At 40.6% G+C, this 23,780-nt stretch overlaps 1 protein-coding gene across 1 annotated transcript in view; it reads left to right on the top strand.

Moving 5' to 3' along the window:
- Window positions 1–23,457, top strand: part of LOC145396797 (glutamate receptor ionotropic, delta-1-like) — a 57,045-nt gene extending 33,588 nt beyond the window's left edge. Inside the window, exons 5-7 of the mRNA XM_080270088.1 lie at window positions 5,240–5,415; window positions 5,563–5,638; window positions 23,290–23,457. Coding sequence (XP_080126214.1) covers window positions 5,240–5,415; window positions 5,563–5,638; window positions 23,290–23,457 — 420 coding nt within the window. The remainder of the gene's footprint in view (window positions 1–5,239; window positions 5,416–5,562; window positions 5,639–23,289) is intronic.
- Window positions 23,458–23,780: the final 323 nt, after the last annotated feature.

Genomic DNA, 23,780 nt, shown 5'->3' on the forward strand with positions numbered 1-23,780 from the left:
TGGGGCACACTTGTATGGCTCTTGGCCCTGGAAGCATTAATCATTCCCGGGAAAATAAAAGAAGTACCGCCTGAGGGCCTCCAATCAGCAGCTTCAGCGTCAGAGCCGCCATTTCTTTGGAGGGTCCACAGGCCATAATGGCCAGAGGGGATATGGATTGAAGGAAAAAATGAACTGAGTTTAAATCTGTGCTAAGGCCGCGGATGTTGGTGAAGAATTAGGCCCCACTTTCACTTCTCCACTGACGAGCATCATTGGATATTGCAAGAGTCGCTGCCGGCACAGTCGCTTGATGGCGACCGGGAGGACCCTGTGCCGCCAGCCCTACCTTGCCGGTGGTGGCAATCCGAGGTACAGTTGACAGCAGAAGTTCGTCCCTCTCAGCGTGAGTGATAGGAGCCTATAGATCTGGGAACACTGTATGAGATAGAGTTGACAGGTACGGTTTAAATGACTAATATTAAAGAAATGTGTTCAGAGATATGAACACATTCCCTAATGATAATATTAATTTGCAGCAGGTGGGATAATAACGTTATTGTGAAAAGTATGACATTGGTGTGTGAAGATTCTTCGTTACGGACACAGACGCATAGGTATATATGGACTGGACTGATGTTGCCAGCAAGTATTATATGAAATATTATAGAACGATTGCAGTCCTAAAGATGAGGTTGCAAGAAACACTAATTACGATGTCAGTTACACACAAAAAACACAGAAACTGACAGTTCGTGTTTCGCGAGTATACAGTTTTGTTTTACAAGTTAAATCACTTCCCTTCCTGATCTCTCCCCACCCGACTCTTCTCTTCCAAGTCATGCTCTGCCATCATTCACATTTTATCGTTAATGCTGAAAATCGTATGTCTGTAGGTAAAAGTGTGGGAGACAATATAAAAGTGTCAAATGAGCATCTTTTCCTCCTCCATCGCTTGAAGTGTTATCCATGACTTGAATATAAATGTTAGTAACATGAATAAATCGTCACTGTGGTGGTTAGGAGACATTACTCGTCATCATTTATGTAACACTTATCTAACTATCGTTCTTACAATGCTCCAAATACACCCCCTCTCCACCTCCTCGACGTCTTCTCCCCTCCCCCTTCCACTGTCTCCATCACTTCTCCCTCCTCCCTCCGCCCCCTTTTCCAGTAACCCTTGTTTCTAGTCTGCAACACTCCGAACCCCTCCCCACAGTGTTATTGTATTGACCCTGCCCAACTTCTCTCCCATGTCATTTCAAATGTCTGTGTTCTCTCCCTTCTTCATTTTTGTCTCGGGAATCGAACAACATAACGACGTTTGGGTCATGTTTTGGAGTGTATTCTTTAATACTGGCGGTCAAGAGGCATTAACTGTTCAAGGGATGACAGTCAGTGCTTCAGTTTAATCATCATTTTTATTTCTCCTTCTCCCTAGCCATTAATATCTTGCTTACACTTATTTTATAAATCCCAACATACATAAACTACGAAGCACAAACGTCCTTCTTTTCCCAAAAGAAAGTATAAAAAAAATGAATAATAATCATAGCGTGTGTTGTATGATCTACATGCATCCAGAAAATATTTTCTGAAAAAGTACTGTCAGTATTCTTGGTGATAATTTGTAGTTCTTTAGTTACGGTTAAATACAGGAAATAGATGATAGTCACAAAAGCTGTATCCTCATACATTTGGCGACCATAATCATCGTAATATAGGATGAAGGGGGATTATACCCTTCTGGATGAGTAGATTAAGCCCTTATCGGAATATGCTTGTCATGAGCCCGGACAGCAGGCAGATGTAAGTGGAAGTATCCGATTGTCGCGGTGTAAGGGTTAGTTATGGTAAAGGTTCACTTCCTTTCCATCCGAGTCCTTGTCACTCCTGTATCGATAATATCGGTAGTAGTTGCAGAACAGATGTTCAGGGCGCTGACGGACAGCCGTTACCTTTTGTACTAACCATGTTATGCAGATGTGAGGATGGAATGATATGGATACCCTTGCTGCCTACATTCTCTGACCTTGTAAGATCATGCGTTGAGGGAGTTCATATCAAAGTATTTCGATGGCATATTGTTTTAAATCATAAAATAAGTAGACATTATCTTATAGGTCTCACTCTAGTGGAGAACACAATGTGTGTGTGTGTGTGTGGGGGGGGGGGAATATGGAAGCAGGAATACTCTGGGTGAGGGAAGGGATTACATATATTACAAGCTGGGATACAGATAAATATGTTATAAGGTGAAGGGAGGAGTGAGGGATACAGAATGGTGGAAGGAGGCGAGGAGGGAAGGAATCCACAAGGTGGGGATGGTATTGAACACTGATGGTTACCATGGACATATTGTTATGTGAGTAATTTGGTTACTTGTGTGTAATACAGTTGGCAATATAACGTGCACGAGTATTGTGTTCATGTCACTACAGTTACGACTCAAATTCCTATAAATGAGAATAACTGTATTCAAGTTATGAATAACCGATCTAGTTACGGAGGTAAAAAGAAGCAGGGTCAGTTAAATGAAGCCGTGGGGAAGGGTTGGGGGTGTTGAGGGAGAGAAACAAGGGGTACTGGTAGAGGAGGGAAAGGAGGGGGGAGGAATGATGGAGACCGTGGAAGGGGGAGGGGAGAAGACGGCGAGGAGGTGGAGAGGGAGTGTATTTGGAGCACTGTATTAACGATGGTTATATAAATGTTATATAAATGGTGACGAGTAATGTCTCCTAACCACCACAGTGACGATTTATTCATGTTACTAACATTTATATTCAAGTCATGGATAACACTTCAAGCGATGGAGGAGGAAAAGATGCTCATTTGACACTTTTATATTGTCTCCCACACTTTTACCTACAGACATACGATTTTCAGCATTAACGATAAAATGTGAATGATGGCAGAGCATGACTTGGAAGAGAAGAGTCGGGTGGGGAGAGATCAGGAAGGGAAGTGATTTAACTTGTAAAACAAAACTGTATACTCGCGAAACACGAACTGTCAGTTTCTGTGTTTTTTGTGTGTAACTGACATCGTAATTAGTGTTTCTTGCAACCTCATCTTTAGGACTGCAATCGTTCTATAATATTTCATATAATACTTGCTGGCAACATCAGTCCAGTCCATATATACCTATGCGTCTGTGTCCGTAACGAAGAATCTTCACACACCAATGTCATACTTTTCACAATAACGTTATTATCCCACCTGCTGCAAATTAATATTATCATTAGGGAATGTGTTCATATCTCTGAACACATTTCTTTAATATTAGTCATTTAAACCGTACCTGTCAACTCTATCTCATACAGTGTTCCCAGATCTATAGGCTCGTATCACGCACGCTGAGAGGGACGAACTTCTGCTGTCAACTGGACCACCTTATTTGATAGTAACATTGCAGCGGCCATTGCTAAAGAGAGTGAATAGAAGGTGTGATATTTTATGCGCGTTTAGTGTGGTGTAGACTGTCGAAGGTAGAGGTATTTTGAGAGCATGCTGGCCCACTCTCTGTGTAAATGAATGCACTGAAAATGTTCAGCAAAGGGAGATGGTTCGGATCAAGTCCTGAAGGCTGGTGAAACGGGAGCTCCAGCTCTCCCTATCATCCACCTCGGGAGTACTGCCCTGTTCCATCGTATGAAGTATGTAGCTGCTATTGGGTTATGCAAGCACTGAGCGGCTCGATAGGACTGTAAAGCTTGTTTGTATCTGTATTTACATCTGTTTAGCCCTCTCTCTCTCTCTCTCTCTCTCTCTCTCTCTCTCTCTCTCTCTCTCTCTTTCTGTTATATATAAATTAATGATCTAGACTCAAGAATCACCAGAATTATTAGTAAATTTGACGATGACAAAAGTAGTATGTGTCATACACTCAACAAATGACAGTGATAGCCTTGAAAGGGGTCTTGATATATTGTGTAAATAGCTAGAGGACTGGCAAATGAAATATAACGTAAACAAATGTAAAATACTTAATGTGGGTAAACCTATTGGAGATACCAGATACAAGTTAAGTAATAGAATTTTTTGTGAATGCGATCTTGAATTCATGGTTAGCGAGAACCAAACTCCAAGACAAGTGTCTTAGTGCAAGATATAAATCAAACAAAGTAGGGTTCTAGGAATTATTTCTAAAAAGTAGAGTAACAATATATTTTAAGTAATGCCATAGTCTTATCTAGCATTAATAAGGCCACTTTTAAATTATGCCAAGCAGTTCTTGTCTTTATATGGGTTGGTTCAGATTCAATTTATGGAGCGTAAAGAAGTATGGCAAAAAAATCTACTTGATATTTGGTAAAAATTCTGTTCGATATTCGGAATAATTCATATCAAGGATGAAAAGATTAAATCTGCATAGCGTTAGGGGAGATTTAATGAGAGGTGTTTAAGATTGAGGCATCTGGCAATAGATAGATAAAGTGGATAAAGGGAATAATAAGGGAGATATCAGCAAGGATTTTCAAGTAAGTGGGCAGGAGAGAAGCTGATCTAATTTTTTCAGACTAGATAAATTCTGATTTAGTGAGGAGAAAAGTAGGCTGAGGTCTGATAGAGCAGTGGATGAGTGGAATACCCATGATTGTAACTGGTGACCCTTTCATTTAAAGTTTGAAGTCGAAAGTGGAAGGCATATGCCTGGTAACGGTTGGATGAAAAAATGGTTCTAGCTAATATTTCATTACTCTTTTTTTTTTTTCCTTTTTTTAAGGTTTTACAATAATCTGCTTTCCTTTAAGTCTTTCTTCTAAAACTTTCACGTCAGCTTTTCTGTACTGTGTGGTGTTCTTTCTCACTCTTTCCTGACAGTTGCGGCTGGATAGTTTGGTAAATGCAGAAGAGCCTTCTTCATTCTTATTCTTGACTTATTGTAGTATTCTGATCACTTGTAGGAGCTACCCAGTACGGGCCATCCAGTCTATTGCAGTTAATATTTTATGAGAGGGGTACCTTGGCAGAGATTTTCGTCCTTTGGTAGCATATTTCTTGAAGCTCAGTGGTAGAATAAGATTATGCTACAGCTTTACATCCTTTCTATAGCACGTATTTATGACGAGTACCATATCTAAATGTCAGCCTCTTGTTACAGTTTAATAATCCTGATGAAAACGTGGCAGTTTTAGGCTGCTAAGGTATCAACCTCTTATTATGGCTTAGTATTAAAAATGGAGAGGTAGCAATTGTAGACCAAGTTAATGTGGACAGTGTACAGTACAGAATAATTTTCCTTTCCTACCCACAGCAGCAAGACGTTGAATCAGGTATGAGGCGAGTACTACAAGGTGGATTTTCCTACATTGCGGTATCTACAAGGCTGGAGATTACGTTGGCGACCCAGTACGGCGACTCTGCCACCTGGCCTTTCCACGTCAGCGCCACCAAGTATCAGATCCAGGGAGGCAACGCTTGGGGCTTCAGGTGGGTTCAAGGTTCGTTCAAATGTAGGTAGATAAGGTCAGACAGGTTTTGGCAGTGTTGGTTAGATCTGGTAGTTCAAGTAGATTATGATATTCTGGAATGTTGAGGTAAGGCCTGTTAGGCTCAGTTAGGCCCATGTGGGCACAGGGAGGTGACTCAGAAGTTTATGATGGAGCAGAACTTCCAAGTATCAGATTCATACTGGCATCACTTGAGGCTTCAGGTATGTCCAAGGTTCAGGCAGGTGTAAATAGGTTCAGGTAAGGTCAAATAAGCTCGGTTCAGGTAGGTACTGTACAATATTCAGGTAGTAGTAGCTGCGTTGGAGTACATATAGCTAGGATTGCGTAGGTATGGATAGGGTTGGATAGGTTAAGTTGGGATCCCCACCTGAAACTACCTAAGTTTACCTAGATATACCTAACCCTATCTGAACCTGTTCAATCTTACTTAAACCTACCCAGTTACACACAGAAGGGATGGGTGGGCTCAGGTAGGATTGAGTAGGTTCAGACAGGGTTGGGTAGGTCTAGGTAAGCTTAGGTAATCTGAGGTAGGGATCACATAGGCTGAGAAGAGTAGCTTGGTGAAAGCAGTGTTGGAATTGTAATGCGGGTACATTTAGGTGGTTTTGTTTCCATTAATTTATGCTGCGGTTGTAGATGGTTAATCCTCTATTAAAGCTACCTATACTATTATTCCTCAAGGTTCTGTACATTTACCAACTCTTTTCCTCCTGTTCGCCATCGACCTTCTAACCTGTACATCAAGCCTTATCCACACATACACTGATGCATCTTCACTTCACCACCCTTTTCTCACTGCGTCCATCACAACAGCTACAACAACAAACACGGCAAAACCCGTTGGTACGTCCGACTGTTTACTTTTCCTTTTACTTCTAACTGAGGCAAAAGAAAACTTGATGCTTTAAATACCACAAAACTCGATTCCTCCATCTATTAGCTAGACAAATTCATCGTCACTGTCGCTTACCTTCTGCAAGACAGATGAATCCTTCTTCTTTGTTCAATAGTGTCTCACTTTCTCATTATTTGGATTATATACATAACACAGTACTCATCATCGTCGCGGTAAGTGAGGATCCAGCAACCATGAAAGAGAATGAACAAAATGAGAACATTTTCAACAGTATTCCCAGTTAAATGAGGCACACAGTCATCTACACATGTTTTAGGCCTCCGGAATCCTGGCTCCAAAATACACACACACACACACACACACAGGGTATCGTCGGAGGTAGACGTCCGCTACCGGCGCTCCATACCAGACCAACACGGCCAGAGGCATTACCTAAATAAGTATCTTTGAATGAGTCAAGCTCTGTACCAGGTTAGACTAAATGATTTGTCATTATTAAAAGGAAAAGAAATAATAAGTTTAAATAAGACTGGTTCAAACAGAACATAGAACCACGATGCATTGAGTCAGCTGGGTTTGTTTATACTACAGCAACACGGGGAAACTGTGCATTATCTGTAAGTACATACTCTGTTCATTTAGTATTACAAAATGGATACATACTTCAGCAAAACAAATTTGGAAAAGAAAAGGGATAAAAGTAAAAAGCAAAATGATGATTTCTACCAAGAACTGGTTGAAGTGGAGACTCACAATAGACTGGTTGAACGTGTACACAAACTAGAAATGGCTTTCAAAAATGAAATGGATGAAATAAAGAAGCAAATGCACTTGCAAAAGGAAGAGATAGAAAAACTAGGAAGGGAGGCCAATAAGAAAGACACAACCATCAGTGAACTAACAGTGGAATTGAGTACGCTTAGGAAGAAAGTGAGTGAAATGGGAAGTACAGTAGTCAATCACGAGAGTGTTATGGAAGAGTTAAAAAATGACACAGAGACAATTAGACAAGCAAGCAGTCTTATGGACCAGAGCAGTGATATTGAGGAGAAGATAACACAGGTGAATGAAGCTGTGCAAAGCTACAAAAATGATGTAGAAACCACGTATGCTGAAATGGTGAAAGTAAAGAAAGACTTAGAAACAAGGGTGGAGGAAAAAAGCATTAAAAAGGAAGTGAAAAGAATAATCCAAAACAATCCAAAGTTAGTCAGAGATTCAGTAGAAATAAATCAATCAATAGTAATCACTGGTACAGAAGAGGAAGAAATTAAAAACAAGATCACTAGAGACAAAAAGGAGATGGCAAATGTAATGAGCTTACTGAAAGAAGTATCAGAGGAAATCTGTAGTAAAGACATAGAGGAACACAAGAGGTTAGGGAAATACGAGAAAAGCAAGACAAGACCTCTAAAGGTGACTTTACAGAGTGTAAACACCGTGGAAGAGATACTAAAAAATGCAAAGAATCTTATGGAAAAAGAGGAGTTCAAAAATGTATGGATAAAAAGATGCCTAACACAAGAGGAACTGGAATTACTGAAAGAGAAAAGGGAGGAAGCAAAAATAAAAAATGAGGGAAGATCAGAAGAGGAGAAGAAGAAATTTTTTTACAAAGTAATAGGATTGCAGGTACGAAAGTGGTACACAAACAGGATGGAAGAAAAAGGAGGAAGTTAGTAGAACCATGTCATGACAAGTATATAAACAAGATGATAAAGTTGATGTACTCAAATGTGGATGGAATGGTATCGAAATTACTAGAGATGAATGATTATGTCAGAGAAAATGAACCACAAATAATATGCCTAACTGAGACAAAATTAACACCAAGGATATCCAATGACATACTAAACTTAGAGGAATACAATATATGGAGAAGAGACAGAAATTTAAAAAAAGGAGGAATTATAATATTAACTAAGAAAAATCTAAAAGTCAAGGAAATAAACCTAGATATACCATCACAAGTAGAACTGATTGCAGTAGAGATCGACACATCTGAAGGTAAAGTAATTGTAGCCAATTTGTACATGCCACCCAGATCAAACACATGGGAAAGAGACGAATATGAGGACCTGGCAGAGAGTATAATTCAGAGTATAAGAAACTTGCTACATAAAATGGAATAGAAATCGGAAAGAATTATACTAACTGGGGACTTCAATACAAATATAAATTGGAATACTCTAGATATAAATAGCCAAGAAAGCTGTTGGGACCAAAAGCTCCTGGATCTCGTACAAGAGTTTTTCTTAATGCAACATGTGAGGGAAACCACTAGAAAAAGAGGACTTGATGTACCTTCAGTGCTAGATCTAATATTTACTAGGCAAGAAAATGACATTGACAGTTTAATATATCACCCTCCACTCGGCAAAGGCGATCATGCAGTACTAAATTATAACTTCAGGATAGCATATGACACAGTAAACAGCAATGACAGTTACAAAAAGAGCCAAAACTATAAAAAGGGAAATTATCAAGACCTAAAGAAGTATTTCTTAGAAGTTGATTGGGAAAATGAGCTTAGAGGACAAGATTTAAATGCTGTATATAAAAAATTTTGTGAATTTTATGAAATAGGCGTCCAGAAGTACATCCCACAGCACAAAGAAGCAGATAAGAAAATACAGAAATGGTTCAATACAGAATGTAAAAAAATCAAAAGAAAGAAGAGATTTGTTGTGGAATAGATACAGATGACACAATAGTGAAAGGGCGTATAATAATTACAAGCAGGCAAGAAACGACTATACAAGAATAAGGAGAGAAGCCCCAAAACAGTTTGAGGAGGATATAATAAATAAAAGTAGTGATCAACCAAAGCTGTTTTACAGCTATATCAGAAGCAAAACCAAAGTAAAAGATATAATACAATCCATTACGGACGAGGGAATCACTTATACACAAGAGAAAGATATTTGCGAAGCACTAAATAAGAATTTCCAATTAGTTTTTACAGAAGAAACAAATTTTGAGAGGGACTATGTGGACATGCATGTCCACACATACTACCAGATATACAAATAGCAGAAAAAGTAATACAGGAGGAGTTAAGAAGATTAGACAGAGGAAAAGCAAGTGGTCCTGATGAAATTTCATGTTGGGTGTTACAAGAATGTGCAAAGGAGTTAAGTAAACCATTATTTTTAATTTTCAAGAAATCCTTGAGTCAAGGGAAACTTTCTTATTCAAGAAAGAAAATAGACAAAATCCTCTCAACTACCGACCAGTATCACTGACCAGTGTTGTAAGCAAGGTATTAGTTAAACTTATTAGAAAAGCATGGGTAAATCATCTAGAAGAACACAGTATGATAACAGAAAGACAGTTTGGTTTCAGAAAAGGAAAATCATGTGTTACTAATCTGTTGAGCTACTATGACAAAGTAACAAACACAATACAGGAAAGGGAAGGATGGGTGGACAGTATCTATTTAGATTTCAAGAAAGCTTTTGACACAGTACCACACACACACACACACACACACACTCAAATGTAGATGGAATGGTGTCTAAATTAGAGATAGAAGACTATATCAAAGAAAAGGAATCACACATTATCTGCCTAACTAAAACAAAATTAACCCCAAATATATCAAACGATACCCTAAACTTAGAGGAATACAATATATGGAGAAGAGACAGAATTTTAAGAAAAGGAGGAGGAACTATAATCGTAACAAAGAAAAATCTGCAAGTCAAAGAAATAAAACTAGATATACCCTCACAAGCAGAACTGATTGCATTGGAAATTAACACAGATGAAGGGAACTTAATTGTGGTAAGTTTATACATGCCACCTAAAACAAGCATCTGGGAAAGAGGCGAATATGAGGGCCTGGCAGAAAGTACAATTCAGAGTTTAAGAACATTATTACATAGAATGGAAGAGAAATTTGAAAATTTTGTACTAACTGGAAACTTCAATTCAGATATAAATTGGAATAGGCTTTATGTAAAAAGCCATGAAATCAGTTGGGATCAAAAGCTCTTAGATCTTGTGCAGTTCTTCCTAACACAGCATGTAAAGAAAAACACCAGAAAAAGGATTTAATGATCCATTCGTACTAGATCTTATATTTACCAGGCAGGAAAATGAAATTGACAATAAATCACACCCCATTCTGCAAAAGCGACCTTGTAGTATTAAATTGTGCCTTCTGGATTGCATATGACGTTACCAACAATGAGAGTTACAAAAAGAGTCTAAATTACAAAAAGGGCAGTTATCATGACCTGAAGAAGTACTTCTTAGAAATAGATTGGGAAAAGGAATTTAGAGGACAAGATTTAAATATTATGTATAGAAAATTCTGTGATCTTTATGAAACAGGAGTCCAAAATTACATCCCACAACACAAAGCAACAGAAATGAAAATAGAGAAATGGTTTAATACAGAATGTAAAAAAGCAAAAGAAAAAAGAAACTTCCTGTGGGATGGGTACAGAGGACACAATAGTGAGAGAGCATATAACAACTATAAACAGGCAAGAAATGATTATACAAAGATAAGGAGGGAGGCTCAGAGACAGTTTGAGGAGGACATTGTAAATAAAAGTAGTGATCAGCCTAAGCTTTTTTACAGCTACATCCGAAGTAAAACCAAAGTAAAAGATAAAATACAGTCCATTACGGATGAGGGGATCATTTATACACAAGAGAAAGATGTTTGTGAAGCACTAAATAAAAACTTTCAGTCAGTTTTTACAAAAAAAAACAAACAAATTTTGAGAGAGATGATATGGAATATGCATGCCCACATGTATTACCAGATATACAAATATCAGAAAAAGAAGTACAGGAAGAGGTACGTAAATTGGACAAAGGAAAAGCAAATGGTCTTGACGGAAATCCAGGTTGGGTGCTACATGAATGTGCAGAAGAGCTAAGCAGACCATTGTATTTATTATTTAAGGAATCCTTAGGGCAAGGTAAACTACCTGACATTTGGAAGAAAGCAAACATTGTTCCTATTCAAGAAAGGAAATAGACAGGAGCCTCTCAACTACCGACCAGTATCACTGACCGGTGTTGTAAGTAAGATACTAGAAAAGCTGATAAGGGGAGTTTGGGTAAAACATCTAGAAGGACACTGTATGATAACAGAGAGGCAGTTCGGTTTTAGGAACGGAAAATCATGTGTTACTAATCTGTTAAGCTACTGTGATAGAGTTACAGAATCATTACAGAAAAGAGAAGGATGGGTGGACAACTCTATTTAGATTTTAAGGAAGCATTTGACAGAGTACCGCACCAAAGACTTTCATGGAAACTGTACCATCAAGGAGGAATCCAAGGCAATCTTCACTGTTGGATGCAGGATTTTCTCAGGAAAATGGGAATGAGAAGAATATTAAGGGGAAATTACTCATCATGGAGGGAAGTGACCAGTGGAGTGCCACAGGACTCGGTGCTGGCACCAATTATGTTTTTAGTATATATAAATGACATAGACAGTAACATTGGAAATGGAAGCTATCTAAATATGTTTCCGGATGATGCAAAAATTCAAAGGAAAATTACTAACACAATTTCTTGCAAAGAGCTGCAAGAGGAATTGAATGGAGCAATAAATGGCAATTGAATTTAATGTGGATAAGTGTTATGAAGTGAGAAAAGACCAGTTTGGGATTATACGTTAGGAAGATCAACCCTACACATATCAGAAAGGGAGAAGGACCTAGGAGTAATTATCAATAACAGACCAGTTCCAGATGACTACATCAGTGAGAAGGTACGTAACATGTGTAAATTGCTTGCTAATATGAGAATAGCATTCACATATATAAATGAAGATATGCTGAGAAAGATAATAACATCATTCATCAGACCAACCCTGGAGTATGCATCAGTAGTCTGGAATCCTCATCTCAAAGAACACATAGATAAGATTGAAAAAAGTACAAAGGGCAGCCACAAGATGGGTACCAAGCGTAAGGGATCTAAGCTATGGAGAAAGACTGGAAAGACTGAATCTGGTAACATTACAGGATAGAAGGAGAAGGAGAGACATGATTATGCTATATAAATGCATATCAGGGAAGGAGAAAATAAACATAAATGAATATATATCATATGGTGAAGCATCAGCAAGAGGACATTGCAAAAAACTGCATAAAAAGAGAGGTGATAAAGACGTAAAGAAATTCAGTTTCCCAAATAGGGCAATTGATCAGTGGAATGCACTACCGAATGAAGTAGTGTGTGCCAAAAGAATTCATAAATTTAAGGATATGCATGATAAAAATGGTTTAATGCACGGGACAGTACCAGCTTGACTCATTCCTGTAAAGATAAATTAGGTAAGAACAATTAGGTAAGAACACAGACACACACAGGAAGAATATAGAAGAACTAGAAATGAATATACAGGAATACTTAGAGAGGAAGAAAGGAGCTTTGAAAAAGGTATAATTGACAAATGTAAGGAAGAACCCAAATTATTTTATAGATCCGTAAATGGCAAATCGAAAAAAAAAAGGAAGGAACCCAACTTGCTTTATAGATCCGTAAAAGGCAAATCGAAAAAAAAAGGAAGGAACCACCAGACTGAAAGTAGTAGGAAATGTCTATAAAGATGCGGCAATGCAAACTGAAATAATGAACAAATGTTTCCAATCAGTTTTCACTAAAGAAAGGGATTTTGTGGAAGGGGAGGGAGTGACTAGAAATGCAGTTATAAAAGATATAAAAATGGAGGCACAGAAAGTGAATAAATTACTGGAAACTCAAGATGTAAGGAAAGCCCCAGGACCGGACGGAATCTCTAATTCGGTACTGAAGGAATGCAGAGAACAACTGGCGGATAAGATTCACGGTTTAATTGTGTGTTCTCTGGAAGAAAGGAAAGTGCCTCGGGAGTGGAAGAGGGCCATTGTGGTACCAATTTATAAGGGAGGAAACAAGGAAGAACCCCCGAATCATAGACCAGTATCCCAGACCAGCATGGTCGCAAAATTGTGCGAGAGAATCCTGAAAGATAGATGGATAAAATACGTGGAGGAGATGAACATTTTAGCTGAAAGTCAGATTGGATTCAGAAGTGGAAGGTCGTGTGTTTCCAACTTGTTGAGCTTTTGCTCAAGAGCGATTGACGTGCTATAGGAAAGAGACAGTTGGGTGGATTGTGTGTATTTAGATTTGGATAAAGCCTGTGACAAGGGTACCCCACAAGCAACTAATGTGGGAATTGGAGCACATAGGAGGACTGAAGGGAAACCTCCTGGAGTGGATGAGAGATTTCTTGAGAGACAGACAAATAAGGACAGTAATAAAGGACAGGATATCTGGATGGAGGAAAGTAACAAGTGGAGTCCCACAGGGCCAGTAATGTTCCTGATTTACGTAAACGATATGGTAGATAGAATGAATAGTTATGCAAGTCTGTTTGCTGATGATGCGAAGATCTTGAGGGAAGTAGAAGTTGAGGAAAACTGTAAAATGCTGCAGGAGGACCTGGACAGGATTCATGATTGGAGCCGGATGTGGGAAATGAAATTCAACGCAAAAAAATGTTAAATATTGGAAATGGGTAAAAATACCAAAAGGCCATCACTGAATTACTTGATGGGTAATGAACAAATCACAAAAGCGAGAGAAGAGAAAGATTTGGGAGTGCTGGTCCAGGATAGTTTGTCACCTGAAAAACACATTAACAAGACAGTTACAGAGACGTATAATCTGTTGACTAACATAAGAGAAGCATTTCATTACGTGGGTAAGATGATGAGAAAATTGACAGTGACTATGATCCGCACCAAGTTGGAACATTCGGCAGTAGTGTGATCCCCACACAAAAAGAAAGATATAAACAAGATCGAGAGAATACAAAGAACAGCAATCAAGATGGTCCCTAGCCTGGCAGATCTATCGTACAGAGAGAGGCCGGAAAAGCTGGATCTGCCTTCCTTAGCAGAAAGGAGAGAGAAGGGCGACATGATTGCAGTGTTCAGGGCCATGATGGGAGTAGATAAAAGTGACAGAAAAGATCTGTTTGTATGGGATGGGAGAGTAACATGAGGACACGGAATGAAACTGAAAAAGCCAAGTTGCTTGAAGGATATCAAGAAATATAGTTTTCCATACAGATGTATATACCTGTAGAATAGCCTGGACAAAGAGATCGTCCAGTCTAAAATCTTAAATGAGTTCAAAGCAAAATTTGACTTACTGAGAAATAGAGACAGGTCCCCACGAGCGTAGCTCATTTCCTGTAAATCATAAGTAGGTAAGTACACACATATATCTTGGAGTTTTACGCCGTGTCCCCTTTTTCGATAAGGGCTAAAGCTTTGCCCCCGGGGTAGAGGACTTGTTTTTTGGAGCGCGTAGCACTTTGTGACTCGATGCCCTTCCTGGTGTCTACCAGTGACCCTTGGGTGGATTCAAACCTCCGACCCTTCGGACATCTCTCTCTCTCTCTCTCTCTCTCTCTCCCTCACTCTCTCTCTCTCCCCCTCTCTCTCTTCACAGTACATATGTACATATTTACAGTGTATAAGAAAAAGGTGACACTGAGGATTGTGGGAACTATCGGGGTATAAAGCTGATGCCACACGCAATGAAAACATGGGAGAGAATAACAGAGGAAAGGTTAAGAGAGGAAAGGGAGATTGATGAACAACAGTTCGGATTCACGCCAGGAAAAGGAACAAAAGATGCAGTCTTTGCAGTGCGTCAAATCCAGGAAAAATTTCGAGAGAAACAGAGAAAGGTGCAAATGATTATTTGTCGACTTGGAAAGCGTTTATGATACTGTGCCAAGGTAGGAAGTATGGGGATGTATGGGGGAGAAGGGCGTTTCAGAAAAGTATCCGCGACTGGTTAAAGATGTGTATGACAGGGTGAGAGCTCGGGTCAGAAGTAGTGTTGATGTGAAAGAGAAGTTTCCACTAATAGTTGGGCTACATCAGGAATCTTCGTTGAGTCCCTGTATCTTTGATTTGTTAATGGATTTTTGGGAAGAGGCATCACTGAAGAGGCTCCATGGGTTATGTTGTTTGCAGATGATATTGTGCTGATAGTCACCACCAGGGAGGGAGTAGAACGGAAGTTGGAGGAGTGGAGAATGAAAGTGGAGAATAGATGACTTAAAATTACCAGGAGAAAGACGGAATATCTATGCTTTAATGGAGAAGAAGATTGGGGAAATATGAGTTTGCTAGGAGAAAAGTTGAAAAGAGCTGGGACATTGAGGTATTTGGGCTCGAATATAAGAGCTGACGGCGGACTGGATGCAAAAATTAATCGTAGGATACAGGCAGGATGGGGAAACTGGAGGGATATGTCAGGAGTGTTATGTAATAGAAAAATCAGTGCAGGAGTGAAAGGAATAGTCAGTAAAACGTTGATAAGCCCTGCAATGATATACGGTTCGGAAACTTGGCCCATAAAGAAGTCTCAAGAGAGAAAGCTGGAGGTGGCAGAGATGCGGATGCAGAGATGGATGAGCGGGGTCACGAGATTGGATAAGATCAGGAAGGAGAGAATTAGGGGAACGATTAAGGTTGTGGAAATCTCAAAGAAAATGCAGTAGAGGCGACTACAATGTAACGGACATGTAATGAGAAGGAATGAGGACTGTGTCGGTAGAAGAGTGATGGGCATGGAAGTAGAGGGTAGACGGAGAAGGGGTCGGTCGAGGAGACGGTGGATGGACTGTATACAGCGAGATATGAGGGAAAAGAATATAGCAGGGGATGCATTTGGACATAATGGAGAATGGAGACGACGAGTCAGAAACAGCGACCCCACATAAACATGGGCAAAGCTGCGGAAGGAGAAGAAAAAGACTATACTGTATATAGTATATATAGATTATATAAATTATGTATATAATATAGATCTGTATGAATTGTCTATTATATATAGATATACAGTATATAATATATAGGTATCAATTGTATATTATATATACTTATACAATATACATATACAGTATATATATATATATATATATATATATATATATATATATATATATATATATATATATATATATATATATATATATATATATATATATATATTATATATAATCATCATCATCATCATCAGGCATTGAGGTCTACTGCAGGACCGGCCTATCCCTACTGAAGCAAGGACGATACAGCCAATGTATCTCTACCCAGTGGCTTAGGCTGTCTGGCAGAGACTGTTTGTTGGGTGAGAAGTGCTTGTAAGTATAATTGTAGTGTTGTAGAGGCTTTGGATGTGTGTGTAGTCTGTGAACCAAGTGTAATCGGCCCCCTTTACGCCGATTGGGTGCAAGCATACTAGTATGCGACACTGGTTCAACCACAGCACCCCTTATGTCCGCCAAATAGCAAGTGGCTCAGTGAACGCTTCCCAAAGTTTTTACAACTTTGGCGGGAGGCGAACCCGCGTCCACCAGCGTGCGAAACTCACACTCTACCACTGTACCACAGAGGTTCCATATATATACTGTATGTACAGAGAGAGAGAGAGAGAGAGAGAGAGAGAGAGAGAGAGCCCGACGCCCTAATCCCGCAAAGGGTGACCGCAGACTAAACGCCTCCAAATCGCAATGGCACCCACCATTTGACTACCCTCCCCCAACTCACTCCCCCCTCCCTCATATACCTCTCAACTCCATCACTCCACCTCATCCTAGGTCTCCCCCACCCTCTCCCTCCCTCCACTTCACTTACATACACCCTCTTAGTCAGTCTTTCATTCTCCATTCTCTCCACTTGTCCAAACCACCTCAGTGTATTTCTGCTAATTTTCTCACTCACATCCACATCCATCCCACAACGTTCTTTCACTTCTTCATTCGCCAACCTGTCCCTCCATGTCACTCCACATGCTCCTCTCAGGTAACTCATTTCCACTGCTCTCAGTCTTGACTTGTTCCCCTCTAGCAAGGTCCACGCCTCTCTTCCATTCGTCAGGGTAGGGATCACAATACTATCATGCAGCGACTTCTTAACTTCCATACTCATCTCTCTATTTCTCATCACCGCTTTCAGTGAACCAACAACCTTCCCTCCCTGCTGTACCCTTTCAAGTACTTCATCCCCAATATATATATATATATATATATATATATATATATATATATATATATATATATATATATATATATATATACACACACACACACAGGTATGTATGTACAGTTGCGGAAGCATATCTAGGAGCTGCTCTGTCCACTGTTCCTCACTAACGACACACACTACCACCCTCACATACCACACCGCACAAAATCACCCTTGCACACAGCACCACCGGCATTATCCATAATGCTATGAAGCTTCCTCATCTTATGCTTCCGTACTTCTTCATCACAGATACACTTGACATACACGTCTAATAATATTTTACGGAATATAAAAAATGAATATCTGTTAATTTCAGGAAGGGCTCACCGTTTCTGGCTATCATGACACGCTGGAAGAGGAGACTAATTGAGGCTGGACTGGTGGAGTACTGGCAGAAGCAGGCAACCAACGCACACGTGAAGGAACTACGCAAGAAACTTCAGCCTCACCACCACACGCCGCCACCACCACCACCACCACAGGTAACCCATACACCTGCCACCACCACCACCACCACCACCGGGTACCCATACACCTGTCACAACTATAAACACTGTAATCACCATATACATCTACCAGAACCACCATCAATACACAGTACCATCAACATAGATAACCCATGCACCTAGCACAACCACGCATACCTTACGCTCCATACAGAACCACCACCACCGCAACCATTACCAAATACCTACCACCATCATCACTACAGATAATCATTAGACCTACCACAACCCCGCACACCATAACCAACACACATACCCGTGACAACCATCACCATTACCACCACAGGTAAACCATACACCCACTACAACCGCGGACACCATAACACTATACATACTAGCCACAAACATCATGAATAATTAATACCTACCTTAACACAGGTAACCAATACACCTTCTACAACAACACACACTACTTCCACCAAGCACTTCAACCGCAACCATCACCATCACCACTACCACAACCACCACTGCAACCAACGAGACAATTAACTCATGCACCTACCACCGCCATACACACCACAACCGCCAAGCACGTCAACCACAAGTTCCACAACCACCACCATCTCTGGGAACTCAAAAGTTACCACAGTCACACACAACACAGGCACCCAACACATCAAACACTCATCATTGTCAAATACCTACCCCCCCCCTCACACACACACACAGTAAATACAATCTCTTGGTAAAAACACACACCCATACACATCTGCCACATCTACCCTCTTACACAATCTTCAGAAGACTTGTCGCTACCCATATGTTCGATGAGCTTGGACCTACCAATGCTTTTCGACAAGTTTTGGTATGTCTGGTAACTCTGAGTAACCAGTAGAGCCCGTCGTCGATCGTGACCCTGAATAGTAAAGGCATTCCACTAGCAAACCATTAGCTGGCATAATCGTTAGATGCCAACTGTCTGCTGGCATAACCATTGGTCAGCAAACCGTAAGCCTGCAAACCGTCACCCAGTAAATACGTTACCTGGCATAACCTTCTGACAAAATTAATGATAACACAGATAGGTTTCAGTTTCTCTGCATAACCTAACCAGGAACATATTAGGGCAGTGGTCGATTCAGGTTACTTCAGGTGGTTGCTTTTATTCTTAAAGGTCATGTCAGCATTTTCAGGCCTGGCCAGGGCATTTAGTGTTTGTGGTGATATTGTTTTATGTATATATCCTGTGTCGTAATATATTTCAACATTTCATTTCCCAAACGGAGTTTCACAGAGCTCTGTTCTTTCCCTTTTTTTTTTTTTAATGTGAGGAAGAAGGAACCAAAGGCAACGAGCCCGCAAAACTGTTCCTTCCAAGAGAAAAACAAAATACAAGAGAGAGCCAAATTCAAGATCAATTCATTTCGAGATGCCTGGACACTGCGTTTGGAAGACTGGAGATCATAGGAAGCATGAAATACAGACAGAGGGAGACAGTTCCAGAGTTGACCTGCTGCATAAATGAAGGACTGGGAGTAACGGTTAACTCTTGGATTAGAGAGTTGGACAGAAAAGGGATGAGAGTTTGCTGCTAGACGGGTGCTACGGGCCCGTCGTAGAGGTGGAGGAATGCATGCAGACAGTTCAAAAGAACAGTGACCATTGAAGTAGCGATAGAAATGAGATAAAGATGCAACAGTGCGGCGAAGAGACAGAGGTTGAAGGGAGTCAGTAAGAGGGGGAGAGTTAATGAGACGAAAAGCCTTTGACTCCACCCTAGTGAGAAGAGCTGTATGTGGGGAGCCTTCCCACACATGAGAGTTGTACTCCACGCATTGCGGATAAGACCCCTGTATAGAGTCAACAATTGTGCAGGGGTAAAGAAGGAACGGAGTCGGCTTAGCACACTTAATGTCTTGGAAGCAGATTTTACAAGAGATGTAATATGATCTTTCCAAGATAAGTCCCGAGTAAATGAAACCCAAAGCATGTTCAACGATGATGCAGGATTAAGCTGAATATTATTAAACACTAGTGGGTATACCTGTTGAAGATTTTATCGGGTTGATAGGTGCAAAAACTGAGTCTTTGATGCATTAAAAATAACCAGATTATTTTTACCCCAGTCAGAGATACGAGCCAAGTCAGACATTAGGTGTGCCATAGCCAGATCCCTTGTTTGTTGAAGTAACTGCTGAGATGGACGTTGTGGGAAACGAATGGAAAGGTGATGGGTGGAGTCATCAGCGTATGAGTGGATAGGGTCAGATGTAAAGCTTAGAAGGTCATTGATGAATAAAAGGAAGAGAGCTGGTGATAGGACAGAGCCCTGAGGAACACCACTGTTAATAGATCTAGGAGAAGAACGATGGCCGTCTACAACAGCGGCTATGGAACGACCAGAAAGGAAGCTAGAGATGAAGGCACAGATAGAAGGATAGAAACCGTAAGAGGGCAGTTTGGAAATTAAAGATTTATGCCAGACTCGATCGAAAGCCTTTGAGATGTCAAGTGCAATGGTAAAGCTTTCGCCAAAGTCCCGAAAGGAGGATGACCAGGAGTCTGAAAGGTAGGTGAGAAGATCTCCAGTGGAGCGTCCCTGTCGGAAGTGTTCCTAAATAGAAATGACAGAGTTCATCTAGCTAGGGCAACACCCAGCCCTCCTTAGTTACCAGCTAAGATTCCAATTGGTTGGAATCACAGGTGACACGTTATGTGCATGAAGATTAGACTCACATAATGGAGCACAACATTGCACATGCCACATTAAGATACAGACACAACATAAACGGCTTCGAGAAACAGTGGGACAGCCCTATATGGGCAGTTGCTCACCCATAGTCGACGGATCTGCTGAGTAAACACAACGTAACATTCCTCCTTCAGTTCTGAATATTACCTTGAACATCTACCAAAACATGGGGATTAGTCAGCTCCGGTGTGTCACTGTTTTCTCACCTTATATCAATGTTTTGTTCAGTAACGCTGCCAAAGCACACGTTGTACATTTAATTCTAAGTCTACCCTCTAGTTTTTAGTGCATATCCTTTTAGTGTACTCATAATTCTGAGCAAATTATGGAAAAGCATTTGCACCCCAGTCAATCTCAAGGCCTACATGATAATACCAATCAGTGGACACACTGGGCCTGTACTGTACTTCTAACGAATACATTATTTCTGTTGGCCAACAGTTTGTTGATGAGGAACCATCACCATGTATGTGTCTCCTACTGCATATGCCCAGATTTAACTGTATTCCCTATGAAGATGCACTTCAAACTGTGCAAGGTCTCTGTTTGAAACCAATGAATAAGACCATAGCTACATTTATGAATTTCATTAACGATGCATTCACTCCATTCACCCTGACTTCATTCACCCAGTTCTCTAAAATTACTCTAAAGGGCCTCGACCAGTCCATCACGGGACTAAAGTGGCCACGTGTGGTGGCACGGAAATTCCTGAAGGGAGATTAAACAGACTACTGATACAGAATCCTCAGATATCTATGTTCACTTGACATACCGAGCAAGCACACACACACACACACACACACACACACACACACACACACACACACACACACACACACACACACACACACACACACACACACACACTTAAAGATGTCTTTCTGCCAACGTGTGTGACTGTGCAGACCAATCCTGGATTCACAAACTTTGCCATACAGTCGGCATGTCAAGTCCGCCTTTGCTGGAAAAACTCACTTTTGGTTGTGCCTTTGTTGTCTACATTCTTCTCTGACCAGGTTCGGAGTTCTACGAGGTGAGTGGTTCCTTCGCTGCAGAGAGTTCACCATTATTTTCAATCTGAGGCATTGGTTTCAAGATCGTTTGAAATGATGTTGCATTTCTTCAGACTTGCCCTTATATGATCTTTGAATCTCTTCTTCTGTCCCCCTGGGTTGTGGCGTTCTGCAGACCCTGACAGGAAGGGGGTGGTCTGGCATGCGGAACACGTGTCCAACCTATCTCACATGCTTTTTAGCCAGCATGGTTTCTATGCAGGCTGACTTTGGTCACTGGAGAATATGTGAGTGAGGGACTGTCCTATGTCCTAGGATGCGATGTAAGCATCGGATGTGAAACAACTCAAGCTGTTTGATGTGATGCTGGTAGGACGTCCAGGATTCAGCACCATAAAAGAGGGTGGAGAGGCATACAGCTGTATATACTGATGCCATCGTCTCAGTTTCAAGTTGGTGTATTCAAAGACTCTGGATCTGAGACATCTAGAAGAGACTGAGGCTTGGTTGATTCATGCAAGGACTTCTGCATCAGTGTTATGTTTATGTGTCAGCACGCTTCCAAGCTAGGTAAAATTCTCCACCTGTTGTGCATTTTCAACATTTGTTTGAAATGGACCTTCTCACGGTGCAACGTCAGTGGGGTTGTGGTGCTGTGGATTGGGAGGACCACAGACAGTACTCTCATCCCTTTCCTGTCGTACTTTCTGATGCAAGAGTTAAACGATACTCACAGTCCTTCAAGTATGTAACAAGTCAACTGTGGAACTGTCTTCCTCTGTCTGTGTTTCTTGTTGTCTACGATCTCCAGTCTTTCAGACACACTGTATCAAGGCATCTCGAAATAAACGGATCTTCAATTTGGCTGTAATATATATATTTTTTTCTTGGAAGGAACAGTATTACAGGCTTTCAGGCTTGGTTCCTTCATAAAAAAAAAAAAAAAACTTACCATGGAATACTGCCTCCATGACCGAGAACCATCTGAGTGTACTGAGCGCATTGTGGAAGTTATCCTCTCGGGATGGAAGCATGCTTTCCATTCTTTTAATTTTCTGAATAATGCCAAAAAGTCTTGATATAATCATGTATATATTAATACTATCCACAACAAGGAAGTGCATTCAAAAGGCTCTGGCGCCATCCTAATCAGGGGCGCACCCAGGAATATTTTTCGGGGAGGGGGTCATAAAAATGAAAATTGTGGCTAGGAAAAAAAAATCCAATGCAAGTCACTTTTATTTACTTCGTTTCTTACAAGGAAGGAAATTTCGGGGGGCCCCCTTAGCCCCCACCCCTGTGTGCGCCCCTGATCCTAATTCTTACCTGTCATATGAAGACAGACTGAAAAGATTAAACAAATGATGCATTCATTAGAAGGGCGTAGAGTAAGGGAACTTTTAATTCAGGTGTTTACACTGATGAAGGGAGTAAATATGAGAGATATTAGCACGGTCTTGAAACTGAACAGACAGGACAACACTCGATCTAATGGTTTCATAAATTCCAATTTACTGCGGAGATAACAAGGATCTGATTTGGTAACGGAGTAGTGGATGAGTGGAATTAGCTACCTAGTGATGCAGGTGCTGTCCTTTCCACTGAGTTACAAGATTAGGGTTGATGGAGATAATATGAAAGGTAAGGTTTGGGTATAATAACTGTCCCATTTGTTAATTCATTATTTTTCTTGTTATGTGTTTGGGCAGGGTGGTGATGGTCCTGAGGTGCTTGGTGTGGAGCACCTGCAGGGGGCCTTCTACCTGCTGCTGCTGGGCCACGCCATCGCCTCCATCACCCTCATGGTTGAACATATCATTGCCTGCGCTCGTATACACACCAACACCCGCACCTGCAACCAACCATCTCACACCTAAGTTCGCCCCGAATTTCTTGGATCCTTCAACCACATGACAATGATACAGTATGTGGTACACTGAATACATCCACTGGTGAATCTTATACAGTGATTTATGGTACAAAAAAGAGACTCGTATAATCCTACTGAAAGGAAATAAAAACCATTGCGTAACTACAGTGACTATGTGAACTCATAATCATCATCGTCATCATCTTCATCATCTAAAGAGGGGATGAGGTAGGATCCAGTAACAAGGAAAATGAGTACAAAGTAGACCTATCAACAGCATCAACATTTGCAAAATAATAAATAATTCATGCATAGGTTATCTCACACGAA

The sequence above is a fragment of the Coenobita brevimanus genome, chromosome 39 (assembly GCF_032717465.1).
Source record: "Coenobita brevimanus isolate Jiangsu-jjx chromosome 39, ASM3271746v2, whole genome shotgun sequence".
NCBI lineage: Eukaryota > Metazoa > Arthropoda > Malacostraca > Decapoda > Coenobitidae > Coenobita > Coenobita brevimanus.